The sequence below is a fragment of the Mustela lutreola genome, chromosome 10, assembly GCF_030435805.1.
Source record: "Mustela lutreola isolate mMusLut2 chromosome 10, mMusLut2.pri, whole genome shotgun sequence".
Lineage (NCBI taxonomy): Eukaryota > Metazoa > Chordata > Mammalia > Carnivora > Mustelidae > Mustela > Mustela lutreola.
In genome coordinates, this window is record NC_081299.1 from 108662509 (window position 1) to 108677300 (window position 14792).

Genomic DNA, 14792 nt, shown 5'->3' on the forward strand with positions numbered 1-14792 from the left:
TTCCTCCTAGTCAAACCCTGTGGCAAAGTCAGCTACTCCCTCTTGCAGGCCTATAAGGAAAGAGAGGAGAGAGAGGAGAGAGAGAAAGAGTGCAGGTGAACTAAGCTTACCTTAATGATCTCCTCATGTCCATCATTGGACTCCACCAGTTCTGAGGCCAGGGAATGACTGATCGAGCGGCCAGACACCATGGCATAGGTCTTCCTGCCCGCCTGCCAGAAAGAGAGAGAGAAAAATGGCTCAGAAATCATGACAAGCCCGGAACATGTGCCCCTTGCCCAATGCAGAATACCTGCTCCTTAGAAGATGTAAAGGGTTAGTCTGATTTCCCCTATAAAATTCACTTCAGAACCCCTACCAGAAGCCACACAGCAGCAACACCAGACAGGGGAAATTAGCAGAAATTGCAGGTTAGTTTCACTTTCAGTGGGGTCTCCCCTCATCTCAAAGCCATGCACAATGCCGCGGTCAGGTGGTGGGTCTGAAAGGTGATCCTGAGCAGCAGCGGAGTTGGCTCCCGGCAGCACTGGCATGGGAAGTCAGCAGCAAGGAAGGAGAACTGGCTGAGGGAGAGGTTTCACCCCACCAGAAACCTCCCTACCTTCTGGGCTAAGTGTTCAAGTTCATCTCCTGTCAGTTCTCTCTGTAGAGTCAGCCTGAGAATGTCCACGCTGCCCTAATAATGACAATGACAGCAACAATAACCCCTTACCTTCACCATCCGGGACTGGCCCAGGGATGCTTTTGCCAGCCCTGTGGAGTGGCACCACTGGACAGAAAAGCTGAGGTCTGGAAAGGGGACATTAGCTTGCCTAAGAGCAGTCACTCCTGGGTGGCAGGATGTCCCTGGGGCCTCTGACCATGCTCTTGATGCCACACCAGAGACTGTCCAGCATGCTGCTCCACGGAACTCCAGAAGGGCTAGCCACCCTGATCCTCAGATTATAGCACATTGCACGCACGGCCGTTTTCCCAGCCTCGAAGGCACACCCAATCCAAGGTTCCCGCACCTGACAGCCAACCAGGAAGCCACCGACGCACTTTACAAGCCTAGGATACCCTTCCTGAACCAAACTATGGGACAGAAGCTGAATCCAAACCCTCCCCCTCCTTTTTTTTAAGATTTACTTATTTATTTGAGAGACAGTTGGAGGGCAGAGTGAAAGGGAGAGAGGAACCTAAACAAACTCAGCAATAAGCGCGGAGCCCAGTGTGGGGCTCAATCTCACCACCTGATCACAACGTGAGCCAAAACCCAGAGTCAGAGGCTTAACTGACGTGCCACCCAGGCGCCCCCAAGCCCCTGCTTTTTTTGAGAGAGAGATTTTATTTGTTTATTTGACAGAGAGAGAGAAATCACAAGTAGGCAGAGAGGCAGGCAGAGAGGGAGGGGGAAGAAGGCTCCCTGCTGAGCAGAGAGCCCTATTCGGGGCTTGATCCCAGGACCCTGAGATCATGACCCAAGCAGAAGGCAGAGGCTTAACCCTCCGAGCCACGTAGGCACCCTAAGCCCCTGCTTTTACAAGACATCCAGAAATTATCCAAATGAAAGAAGGCACGACAATAGATATCTATTTACAGATGAGTCTCATTTCAAAAGAAGAAGCAGGTTTTCTTGCCTAAATCAAAGAAGGTTTAAAACACAAACTGTGGGTCAAATAGAACACATGGAGAGGGAAATCCTATGGTAATAGGAAAAAGCAGGTGGTGGAGATCTGGGGTAATAACATTAAAGAGAGGATCAGCAAGGCAGAGAGGACCCAACCCTGCCAGTCTTCTGCATTCTTTGTAGAGCTGGATGGAAGATGTAGCCTTGCTGGGCCTCTGGCTTGCACCAGAAAAATCAGGAGTTGGACTATGTATCTCTAGGGTTCCTCCCAGCTTTGATACCATGAGAGCATGAAAAGAGAGTATATGCTTCCCCCAGGCAATGATGGGAAGATGGATGCTGAGCTACCCAAGGACAACAGTGACCTTGAGGTCCTTAACATGGTTTTAAGGAACCTTCCTAACATTCCAAATGACTGGTGGAAGGAAAGGAGGAAGAAAGAATGTGCTCCATGGAGGGAGCTGGGAGAGGCTTCTCTGGGCAGGGAACAGTCCTTCCTGTGCAAGGAAAAGAACTTGGGAGAGAAGAAATCACTCTCTGTGGTTAGATACTTAATTCTCAGTGTTCTCGTTATAAAATGACAACACTACCCTCCAACACTACTAGCGGGGGTTTTGCTGAAAATTAACTGAAAGTGTATGGAGGTTGTTCTTTGCCACATAAGAAAGAGGTACTCAAATATTAGCCTCCTCCTACTTCTGGAAATGAACCCAAATTTGGGACAGATGGAAGACACTCCCACATGACTCTTAGGGCTTCCCAATCCTAGCAATGTAGCTGCTTTTACAAAAACACTTAATTCCTACCAAATACAAGTTAGATCCTTAGTGGGGACATATCAGGCCCTCCAGAGCCTGGGTCAACTCACTTCTTTTGTTACTGCTCCTCATTCCCCCAGTCCAATACATCCCGGGCTTTTCCACCTTGGTGACTTTGCTTCCACCATTCGCCTTAAATGTCCTTTCTTCCCATCTTCACATGGGACATCCGCAAGGCCCTCAAGAGTTCACACTGAAATGCCACATCTTCCATGACACTTCCCTACCTCCCGTGGGAAACATACCTTCCCCTCCCCGAGCTCCCTCTGCATTACAGGGCCTCCCATGGCACCTGCCTCTCAGTTAGTCATGTTTCAGGAGGAATTGCCCCTTCTGCTAACTCCTTGTGGGCTGCTGTCTGCCCCAGTCCTTTACACAGGAAAGTATTTTCTGAATGCATACGAGTACTCCATGACATCTAGGTCAAGAGAACATTACACAAGAAAGAAGAGGAAATGATTTCAAAATAGCCAGAGTGGCTGCCAACTCTTTTTCCCCAGGACACAGACAGGCACTTTGGCTATAACATCCTCTCCATACCTGGAGGCATTTGGGGAAACCTGGGGCATCCCTCAGCCAAAATAAAGAGGTCATTATTAGCTAGTGAAGATCATCAAGTCTGGTTTATTGTATGAACCCAGGCATTCTAACTGAAAGAGCACAAACAACTAGGCTAGAAGGGAGCCTATGAAAAGTTACCTCACCCACACATGTTATCAGAATTCCAGGTGGACAGGAGGAAGTAGGCAACTTGCAAAAGTACTCAAAGAAATAATGGCTGAAAACTTACCGAATTTTACATAAGATATAAACCCACAGATTCAGGGAGCTGAGCAAATTCCAAACAGGATGGACCCGCAAATCATGCCAAGACACATCATAATTAAACTTCTGATAACTAAAGGCAAAGAAAAAATCTTTTCAAGTCAGAGAAAAAAAAAGATACTTTACTTATAAGGGGAAAACACCCTGAATAAAAAGCAGATTTTTCATCAGAAACCAGGAAGGCCAGGAGAAAATGGCACACTAGTTTCAAGGACTGAAAAAAATCTCTTAATCAACAATCCTATGACCAAAAAATCTTCAGGAATGAGGGGGGAAATCAAGATGTTCTCAGGTAAAGGAAAACTGAGAGAATTTCTTACCAATATTTTAGCTACACTAAAAGAATGGCTGTAGAGAAGTCTGGTGGCTCAGTCAGTTAAGTGTCTGACTCATGATTTTGGCTCAGGTCATGATCTCGGGATCGTGAAATCAAGTCCCACATTGGGCTCTGTGCTCTCAGCATGAAGTCTGCTTGTCCTCTCCTTCTGCTCCCCTCTCCACCACCACTCTCATGCTCTCTCTCTGGAATGAATAAATAAATAAACAAATAGATAAAATCTTAAAAAAAAAAAAAAAAGTAGGACATCCGTGTGGCTCAGTCAGTTAAGCAGCTGACTCTTCATTTTGGCTCAGGCCATGATCTGGGGTTCTGGGATCCAGCCCTATGTGGGTTCGGCATCCTATGAAAGACTCTGCACTCAGCACAGAGTCTGCTTAGGATTCTGTCCCTCTCCCCTCTGCCCTTCCCTGCCTCCAGAGCTCTCCCTCCCCTTCTCTCTCCCCAAACAAACAAATAAAAAAGAACAGTTGTAGAAGGTCTTCAAACATACAGGAAACAGTACAAAAGGAAGTTTGGAACATCAGGAAGATAAAAACAACATTGATAGCAAAAACATTGTTAAATACAATAGGTTTTCCCTCTCCTCTTGGGCTTTCTAAAATACATTTCATGGTTGAAGATAAAATTATGACACTGATTCAGTTCTAAATGTACTCAGAGGAGAGGCCACCTCAGTGACTCAGCTGGCTGAGCTTCCAACTCTTGATGTCAGCTTAGGTCACCGTCTCAGGGTTGGGAGATCGAGCCCCACTCAAGCTCCACACTCAGTGGAGAATCTACTTGAGATCCTCCATCTCCCTCTCCCTCTGTCCCTTCTCCAATCTCTTTCTCTCTCTAAATAAATAAAATCTTTAAAAAAAAAAAAAAGAAAAAAAAACAGAAGTTTTTTCTTTTTTAGAAAGAAATAGAGATAATATTTAAATTAATTATATTATGAATGGGAGAAGGTAAAGGAAGGTAAGGTTTCTATACTTCACTCAACTGGTAAAACGGCACACTGGTATACTGTGAAAAGTTTTATTATATAAATTATTATATAAGAGTAATACCTTGAGCAATCATTAAAAAGTCTATATAAAAAGATTAATATCAAAAACAACAAATGAATCAAAATGGAATCCTAAAAAGCTGTCAAGTAGCGCACAGGAAGGCAGGGAAAATAAAACAGATAAATGAAAAATAGAGAATGAAAAACAAAAATAAAATGGCAGAATTACCATGGCAATAATTACATTAAATGTAAGTGGTCTATATACACCAATTAAAAAAGATTGGCAGAGTTGATTAAAAAACATGAATCAATACATGCTGTCTAAAAAAAAGCATTTAAACATAAACATATAGGCAAGTTAAAAGCAAAAGGATGGGAATAGATATATCATGCAAACACTAATCAAAGGAAAGCAAGAGTGTCTATATCAATATCAGATATAGTAAATGTCAGAGCAAAGAGAATTATCAGAGACAGAGAGGGTCATATAATGTAAAAGAGTCAATACACAAAGAAAACATAGCAATCCCAAATGGATAAGCATCAAACAACAAAGCTAAAAAATATGTGAAGAAAAAAACCAAAGAACTAAAAGGAAAAACACACAAACCCACAATTATAGTTGGAGACTTCAAAATGCATCTCTGAGCAATTAATAGAACTAGGCCAAAATGAGCAAAGACATATAAGAGTTCAACATCACCAACCAACACCATTTAATCAACAGTTATGGAACACTCCCCTCAGTAGCAGAGTAACACATTCTTTGTATGTACCTATAGAACATACAGTAAGATATACAATAATTTGGCCATAAAACAAACCAACAAACTTGAAAGAACTGAAATAATAAAGAGCATGTTATCTGACCACAATGAAATCAAACTAGAAGTAACAGAAAGAGAAAATAAAAATTTTAAATACTGGGAAACTAAACAACATACTCCTAAATAATTCTTTGGTCAAAAAGGAAGTCTCAAGGGCACTTGAGTGGAGACCACTCATTTAAGAGTGGTTGAGTGTCTGACTTCAGCTCAGGTTATTATCTTGGGGTCCTGGGACTGACCCCTATATCCAGGGACACAATCAACAGGCAGTTTGCTTCTTCTTTCTCTCCCTCTTCCTTTGTTCCTCCCCCCACTTGTGTTCACTCACTCTCTCACTCTCAAATAAATAAAATAAAAATAGGGCACCTGGGTGGCTCAATGGGTTAAGCCTCTGCCTTCAGCTCAGGTCGTGATCTCAGGGTCCTGGAATTGAGTCCCGCATCGGCCTCTGCTCGGCGGGGAGCCTGCTTCCCCCTTTCTCTCTCTGCCTGCCTCTCTGCCTACTTGGGATCTCTCTCTGTGTGTCAAATAAATAAATAAAATCTTTTTAAAAAATAAATAAATAAAAATTTAAAAAGACAGTACATACTTACTAATGTAAAAAAAGGGTACATACTTACTAATGTAAAAAAAAAGGAAATCTCAGGAGAAATTTTAAAAATCACTGAACTTAAGAAAAATGAAAACACAAAATGTCAAACTTTGTGGGACATATCTAAAGCAGTTCTGTTGCTCGGTCAATTAAGCATCTGCCTTTGGCTTGGGTCATAATCCCAGGGGCCTGGGATTGAGCCCCGCATTGGGCTCCCTACTCAGTGGGGAGTCTACTTCTCCCTCTCTCTCAGCCCCTCACACTCACGCTGTTCTCTCTTTCATAAATAAATAAATAATCTTTAAAAAAAATAAGTAAAGCAGTCTGAGAGGGAAATTCCTAACACTAAAAGCATACATAAAAGGGGCACCTAGCTGGATCAATCAGTAGAGCGTGAAACTTTCTCTCTCCTTTTTTTTAAAGATTTATTTATTTATTTTAGAGAGAGAGAGAGAGAGAGAAGAGAGCACAGGAGTAGGGGGAGGGGCAGAGGGAAATAATCTCAAACAGACTCCCTGCTGAGCAGGAGTCCCACGATGGACTTGATCTCACTACCAAGAAGTCATGACTCAGGTGGAAATCAAGAGTTGAATGCTCAATTGACTGAGGCACCCAGGTGCACTGAGCACGCAACTCTTGATCGGTCAAGGTCATAAGTCTGAGCCCTACACTGGCCATATAGATTACTCTAAAAAATAAATAAATGCATATATTAGAAAAGAAAAAAATCTCAAATCAACAATGTAGACTTCTCACTTTTAGATAAAGAACAACAAATTAAACCCAAAACAGGCAGGAGGAAGGAAATAATAAAGATAAGAGAAGAAACGAATAAAATTTAACACAGAAAAGATCAAAGACAATTTTTTTTAAAAGAAAGGAAAGTAGGGGCGCCTGGGTGGCTCAGCTGGTTAGGCAACTGCCTTCAGTTCAGGTTATAATCCTGGAGTCCCAGGATCGGGTCTCGCATCCAGCTTCCTGCTCAGCATGGAGTCTGCTTCTCCCTCTGGCCCCCTCCCCTCTCATGCTCTCTCTCTCTCAAATAAATAAATAAAATCTTTAAAAAAAAATAATAGAGAAAAAATTAAAAAGAAAGAAAAACAAACATTACGGACCAGTATCTCTCATGAACATAAAGTTCTGTTTCTTATTATTTTGTTAGAATATGGCTAAAAGACACGAAAATACATTTCACTTTAGAAGATATATAGATGTGAATAAGCACATAAAAAGATGTTCACTGTCACTGAGGTGATACAAATCAAAACCACAGTGAGATACCATTCTACACCACCTATCAGAATGGCCAAAACAAAAAACAGTGACACCACCAAATACTGTGGAGAATAATGTGGAGAAATTGGATCCCTCACACACTGCAGATGGGAATTTAAAGTGACAGCCACTTTGGGGCAGAACAAAAAGGTTGGCAGTCTCTTTAAAAACCATACAAATACCGGGGCGCCTGGTGGCTCAGTGGGTATAAAGTCTCTGCCTTCGGCTCAGGGCATGATCCCAGGGTTCTGGGAACGAGGCCCACATTGGGCTCTCTGCTCCATGGGGAGCCTGCTTCCTCCTCTCTCTCTGCCTGCCTCTCTGCCTACTTGCAATCTCCATCTGTCAAATAAATAAATAAAATCTTAAAAAAAAAAATTTTTTTTTAAACCATACAAATACCATATGACCTAGCAGTTGTACTCCTGGACATCTATCCAGGAGAAATGAAGATTTACATTAACACTAAAACAGGTACGCTAGTGTTTATAGCAGTTTTGTCTGTAATACTACAAAACTAGAAACAAACCAGGTACCCTTCAATGCAGACAACAAACTGTGGTGTATCTATATCATGGACTACTTACTACTCAACAAGAAAAGGGAACAAATTATTGTTTGTTTCCTATTGTTGTACACATCCCTATTGATGCATACATAAATTCCCAGAGAATTATGCAAGGGAAAGAAGCCAATCCCAAAAGGTTACATACTGTATGATTCCATTCATTTAAGGTTATTGAAATGAAAAAATTATAGAAATGAAGAACTGACTAGTAGTTGCCAGGAGGTAAAGAGAAGATGGGTGAAAAGGAAGTATGCGTGAGTTTCAACATGAAGTGTCTTTGTGGTGATGGACATATGCTGTATCTTGACTGCATGAAGTACATTCTGGTTGTGATGGCATGCTGCAGTTTTGCAAGATGGGATGGGGAATCTCTATTATTGCTTATAGCTGCATGTGAATCTACAATTATCTAATAAAAATTTAATTAATACTTTCAGGAACAAAAATTAAAGACTATAATGAAGAAAATAAGTACTTATAATCCTACTACCTCAAAATAGTCACTATTAAAATGTTAGCATATTCCTTATAATTTTTCTATACAATTTTTTAAAAACATACTACTGTACAAAGTTATATACTTGCTTTTTCCCTTTCATATTTCATCGTTAATGTCCATCATACTCAATATTCTTCAAAATTGGCTTTTAGTGGCCACTAGTATGCCACTGAATAGATTAAACCAAATAAACTTAGGTATTCAAACTAAACTCCTTCCCTTGCCCCCACTTTTGTAGATTACTGTCAAGTTCTTTTTATTTCTAACATATTTATTTATTTCAGAAAATATGTTTTCTTTTGACAGAACGAGATGATACACAACAGTACCTAGATCATCACCAAATTTATTGCCTGGTCCATTACCCCTCAAGCCCAGTTGGCTTTCTCTCTTCTTTGCAGAAAAAGAATCACCTTTGGAACAGTTGGACTTGTGCTCAAACACTGACACTGGCTTTCATTTGTTGTGTGTATTGATTTATTCTCCCCCTTATTAGTTGGTAAGATGGACAGTATGATGCTTAAGTGAAAACACAGTGATTAAAACACGCAGATCAGCAAAAGTTTCAGTTCCTCAAAATTTGATGTAATGCTCCTCTTCAAAATACCTGCCGCAGTATATGCTTACAAGCTAAAGTAAAAGTGTCTCATTGGAAAAAGATGTATATTAACTTCTACCTCACACCATATCACAAATATCAATTTCAAGCGGATTGCTTATTTATTTATTTATTTTAAAGACTGTATTTATTTATTTGTCAGAGAAAGAGAGGGCAAGCACAAGCAGGGGAAATGGCATGCAGAGGGAGAAGGAGGCTCCCTGCTGGGCAGGAAGCCTGATGCGGGACTCAATCCCAGGACCCCAGGATCATGACCTGAGCTGAAGACAGCCACTTACCCAACTGAGCCACCCAGGCGTCCCTGGATTGTAGAGTTAAATGTAAAAAGAAAAAAAAAAATCTTCCCTATAAAAAAAATTTGATAAGTTGGACTGTATTAAAGTTTAGAACTCATGATAATCCACAGAGAAGGTAATCACTCTGTATTTATCTGGCAAAGAATATTCAGAATATATTAAGAATTCCTATAAAACAAAACGACTAGGGGCGCCTGGGTGGCTCAGTGGTTTGGGCTGCTGCCTTCGGCTCGGGTCATGATCTCAGGGTCCTGGGATCGAGCCCTGCATTGGGCTCTCTGCTCCGCAGGAAGCCTGCTTCCCTCTCTCTCTCTCTGCCTGCCTCTCTGCCTACTTGTGATCTCTGTCAAATAAATAAATAAAATCTTTAAAAAAAAAACAACTAAATACAACATGGTATCCTGGACTTGATCTGGATCAGAAAAAGTATATTAGTGGAAAAACCAGCAAAGTCCAAATAAAGCCTGTACTTTGTTGTATCAACATTACAATGTTACATGTATACATATATAACATTATGTTACATATGTTACATATATAACATTTCATGTTACAATGTATACATACAATGATACAACAATGTTGTATCAACATTAATTTTCTTAATTATGATAAAGGCACCATGGTTATGTAAGGTGTTAACACTGGAGGAAACTGAGCAAAGACTGTATGAGAATCTCTGTAATATCTTTACAACTTTCCTAAAAACTTAATATTCCAGAATAAGAAGTATATTTAAAGAAAGAGAGAAAGGGCAAGGAGGGAAAGAAAGGGAGAGAAAACAGGTGCCCAACAGAAAAATGGGCAAAAGACTTCAAAAGATACATCACGTAAGAGGTTATCCAAATGGTCAATAAACATCTAAAAAGGGTTCAGTTTCATTAGTCATCATCATCAAAGAGCTAGACACTAACCGAAAGACAATACTACAAAATACCCATCAGAATGACTACAAATGAAAACAAAAAAACAAGTGTTGGGGGGCTATGGAACAATCAGAACTCTCCTATACTGATGGTGAGACTGCTCATAACCATAATCTCCTTGGAAACATCTACCAAAGATGAACATTTGCAAACCCTGTAACATAGTAATTCTAATCCCATTTATCTACTCAACAGAAATGTATACCTATGTTCCGCCTAAAAACACAAAAATTCAGGACGCCTGGGTGGCTCAGTGGGTTAAGCCGCTGCCTTCGGCTCAGGTCATGATCTCAGGGTCCTGGGATCGAGTCCCGCATCGGGCTCTCTGCTCAGCAGGGAGCCTGCTTCCCTCTCTCTCTCTCTCTGCCTGCCTCTCTGTCTACTTGTGATCTCTCTCTGTCAAATAAATAAATAAAATATTTTAAAAAACACAAAAATTCTACCCATAAAAAATGATACTAGATTGTTCACAGTAGCATTTCTCCTAATAGCCAAAAATTAGAATTTATCCAAATGTTCCAGAATATAAAGGATAGGGGCACCTGGCTGGCTAAATTGGAAGAACATGTGACTCTTAATCTCAGGGTCGAAAGTTTGATGTACAGATTATTTAAATACATACATACATACATACATGAAACCAAAAAAAAATTTTAAGACTTCATTTATTTGAGAGAGAGAGAGAAGCAGACTCCCTGCTAAGCAGGAAACTCAATGCAGGACTCAATCCCAGGACCTAGAGATCATGACCTGAGCTGAAAGTAGACGATTAACTGACTGAGCTACCCAGATGCCTCTTTATTTTTATTTATTTTTCTTCTTTTTTTAAAGATTTTATTTTTTCCAGACTTGTGTATTTTTAGAAAGAACAAGAACGTGGGGGAGGGACAGAGAGAGTATTAAGCAGACTCTGTGTTGAGCTCAGAATCCAACATGGGGCTCCTTCTCACAACCCCGAGATCACAACCTGAGTCAAAAACCAAGAGTCAGCCCCTTAACTGACTGCATCCCCCAGGCACCACCTAAAGATTTTACTTTACTTTTTAAAGATTTTATTTATTTGAGAGAGAGCGAGAGAGCAGGGAGAGAAGAGAATCTCAAGCAGACCCCATGCTGAGCAGAGAGCCTGACACGGGGATCAGTCATGACCTGAGCTGAAACCAAGAGTTAGACACTTAACCAACTCTACTACCCAGGGGCTGCTTAACATTTTATTTTAAAGTAATCTCTACACCCCCAACCCTGGGATCAACAGTCACATGCTCTTCCGACTAAGCCAGGTGCCCCTAAAACCCCATTTTTGAAAATTTTATTTATTCGTCGGAGACAAAGACAGTGTGAGCACAACCAGGGGGAGCAGCAGACAAAGGGAGAAGCAGGCTCCCTGCTGAGCAGGGAGCCCGATATGGGATGATCCCAGGAACCTGAGACCACGACCTAAGCTGAAGGCAGACGCTTAACAACTGAGTCACCCAGGCTCCCCAAGTAAAAGAATTCTGACACAGAAGTATACTATACAATTCCACTTACATAAAAAGTATAAAAACAAGCAAAACTAATATATACTTTAAAAGTCACGATAGTGGTTACTTGTGGAAGATGGGGGAAGGTACTGACTAGAAGGGGATAATGACTAGAGGCAGGGCTTTCTGTGGTGCTGATGATTTGTTTCTTCCTCTAGATGCTGGGTCGGAAAATATGTCCAGTTTGTGAAATTAACTGACTGTACGTTTATGGTACATGCACTTTTCTGTATGTAGGTCATTGTTAAATAAAATCTCCTAAAAAAATTAAAATTCAAAAAAAAAATTAAAATTCCCCATGGCATTAAAATCCCCACAGAATTAGGCTTATCACTGTCTATACCACATAATGTCTTGACTCCTCCCACTACCCTACTTGTACCCTACACTCTATCCCAAACTTACCCGATCTAATAGTAGGAAGGCAACCAAACCCAAATCTCTTACAGTTGATGAGTCCTGCAATGCATTATGTGTCTCACCTCCCCATGAATGCACATGTTGCTTTCTCTTTCTGGGTCCCTTCCCCTCCCTTTCCTCTTTGGAGAATTCTCAGCTCAGGCATCCCTGCTCCATGGATCTCGGCCCCAGCACTCCCCAGTCAGAGCCTGCTCTCTGCATTCAATGCATACATATTGTACACTGTAACAATGATCCCCCTTATAAATACTTATTTATGCATCTCCCCCAGTAAAGTCATAAGCTTATTTAGCACAGTGTCTGACCTAAGTAGGTTCTCAAAAAGTACACATTGCATCAATTCCAGATGATGAGATGGAGGATCTCCCCAATTCCCTCTCTTTTGAGAAACAAACTTCTCAGTGTAGTGAAGCAATAGGAAACACTGGAAAAAGCAAACACAAAAAGAGGGGAAACAAAAATAATGAGCAAAGTCTAAGAAAGGTAACTCTAAGAAGAAATATAAGTAGTGGGACGCCTGGGTGGCTCAGTTGGTTGGACGACTGCCTCCGGCTCAGGTCATGATCCCGGAGTCCCGGGATCGAGTCCCGCATTGGGCTCCCAGCTCCATGGGGAGTCTGCTTCTCCCTCTGACCTTCTCCTCGCTCATGCTCTCTCACTGTCTCTCTCTCAAATAAATAAATAAAATCTTAAAAAAAAAAAAAGAAAAGAAATATAAGTAGCTAATAGACTAATGAAAAGATACTCTGCATGGAGAAAGAAGGTAGCTACACTTGTGAGCACAGCATAACATATAGACTTGTTGAATTACTCTGTTGTACACTTAAAAGTAATGTCGCATTGTGTGTCAATTATAATTCAATTAAAAATAATGGTATAATAAAATTTAAAGTTTAACGTATAAATAAATCAGTTGGTAAACAGAAGGGTCATATGGATTGATAGATAAAGGACAGGTCTGGTCTGAATATAGGGAGTTGGGTCGGTTAAGTCAAGTCATTCACTATCAAAAACTATGTTGTCCAATGTGGTAGCCATTAGCCACATGTGGCTATCGACCACTTGGAATGTGGCCAGTCCAAATAGAGATGCTCTCTGTACAAAGACATAGTACAAAAAAATTGAACAATTTCTTTTTATACTGATCACTTGGAATGATAATATTTGCATATATTGGGTTAAATAAAATCTATTATTGGAAAAAATTTTCATGTAAAAGTTAAAAATATATGAAAGATGCTCAATCTCACCAGTAATTAGGGAAATGCTATAAAAAAATAAGGACTTATCATCTTGGGGAGAATTTCATTAAATTGTAAATTTAAGAAGTGTAGGGGTGCCTGGGTGGTGCGGTCAGGTAAGCCTCTAATGCTGGGTTTCTCGGGTGATCTCAGGGTTCTGAGATGAAGCCTCTTGTCAGGCTCCACACTCAGCCCTTGGAGTCTGCTTGGGAATCTCTCTCCCTCTCCTTCTGCCCCTCCCACTCAAGCTCTCTTTCTCCCACTCTCAAATAAATAAATAAATCTTTTTTTTTTTTTAAAAGAACAACAACAACAAATAGTAATAGTATAGTAGTAGTAGCAGCAGTAGTAAAGAGGAGAGGTGCCTAGATGGTACAGTCAGTTAAGTGTCTGTCTCTTGGTTTCCACTCAGGTCATGATCTAGGGACTGTGAGAGTAAGCCCTGCATCAGGCCCTGTGCTCAGCACAGAGTTTGCTTGAGATTATCTTTCCCTCTTCCTCTGCCCCTCCTGCTCATGCTCTCTCCCCTCTCTTTCCCTCTCTCTAAAATAAATAAATAAATATTTAAATTTTAAAAAAGAAGAGTGGGTGCCTGGGTGGCTCAGTTGTCAAGTGTCTGCCTTCGGCTCAGGTCATGATCCCAGGGTCCTGGGATCAAGCCCCCACATTGGGCTCCCAGCTCAGTGGGAAGGCTGCTTCTCCCTCCCCCACTCCTCCTGTGATCCCTCTCTCACTCTGTCTCCCTCTGTGTCAAATAAATAAAGTATTTTTTAAATAAATAAAAAATTAAAATTAAAAAAAAGTGTAAAAAGGAAACAAGCAAATGTATGCTCACAGCAGCATCTGGGCAATAGCCCAGATGATCGGCTGACAACAAAATGGATGAATAAAGTCTGGTCTACTAGTACAGTGAACTAGTATTCATCTGTGAACATAACTGAATTACAGCTTCATGCATCAACATGAATGAATCTCCAAATTAGCAGTAGTAAGTTTAAAAGCAGGCTATAGAAGGGGCACCTGGCTAGCTCAATTGAGAAGACCAAGAGAGTCTCAATCTCAGGGTCATGACTTTAAGCCCCACATTTGGTGTAGACAATATTTAAATTAATGAACTAATTAAAAAAAAAAATACAAGTTAGAGAATATAGAGAATATCATGAATATAAAGTTTAAAACGTGCCAAACCAAGCACTGTAGCACTCGTCTAAGTAGGATAAGTATAATAAAGAACAAAGAAATAAACACAAAATTCGAGACAGTGATCACTTCTGTGGAGGAAGCAGAGCATTATGAACTAGGAAGGAGGACCCCAGGGGCTTCAGGAAGATTGGTAATGTTCTATTTCTTAAGCTGGGTGTTCAGTGCACAGCTGTCCATTTTATTGCTTTGCTTTAAAACTTCCCATATACTCAAGCCTTCT

General features: G+C 40.8%; 1 protein-coding gene across 6 annotated transcripts in view; it reads right to left on the reverse strand.

Annotated features, from left to right (window-relative positions):
• Nucleotides 1–14792, reverse strand: part of TUFT1 (tuftelin 1) — a 48316-nt gene that overhangs the window by 22641 nt on the left and 10883 nt on the right. For 4 of the 6 annotated variants that reach the window (XM_059137582.1, XM_059137585.1, XM_059137583.1 and 1 more), the window contains exons 2-3: nt 602–676; nt 111–212 (exon numbers count right to left, since the gene is read on the reverse strand). In XM_059137582.1, coding sequence (XP_058993565.1) covers nt 111–212; nt 602–676 — 177 coding nt within the window. The remainder of the gene's footprint in view (nt 1–110; nt 213–601; nt 677–14792) is intronic. The other 2 variants (XM_059137584.1, XM_059137586.1) reach the window with 1 other exon arrangement.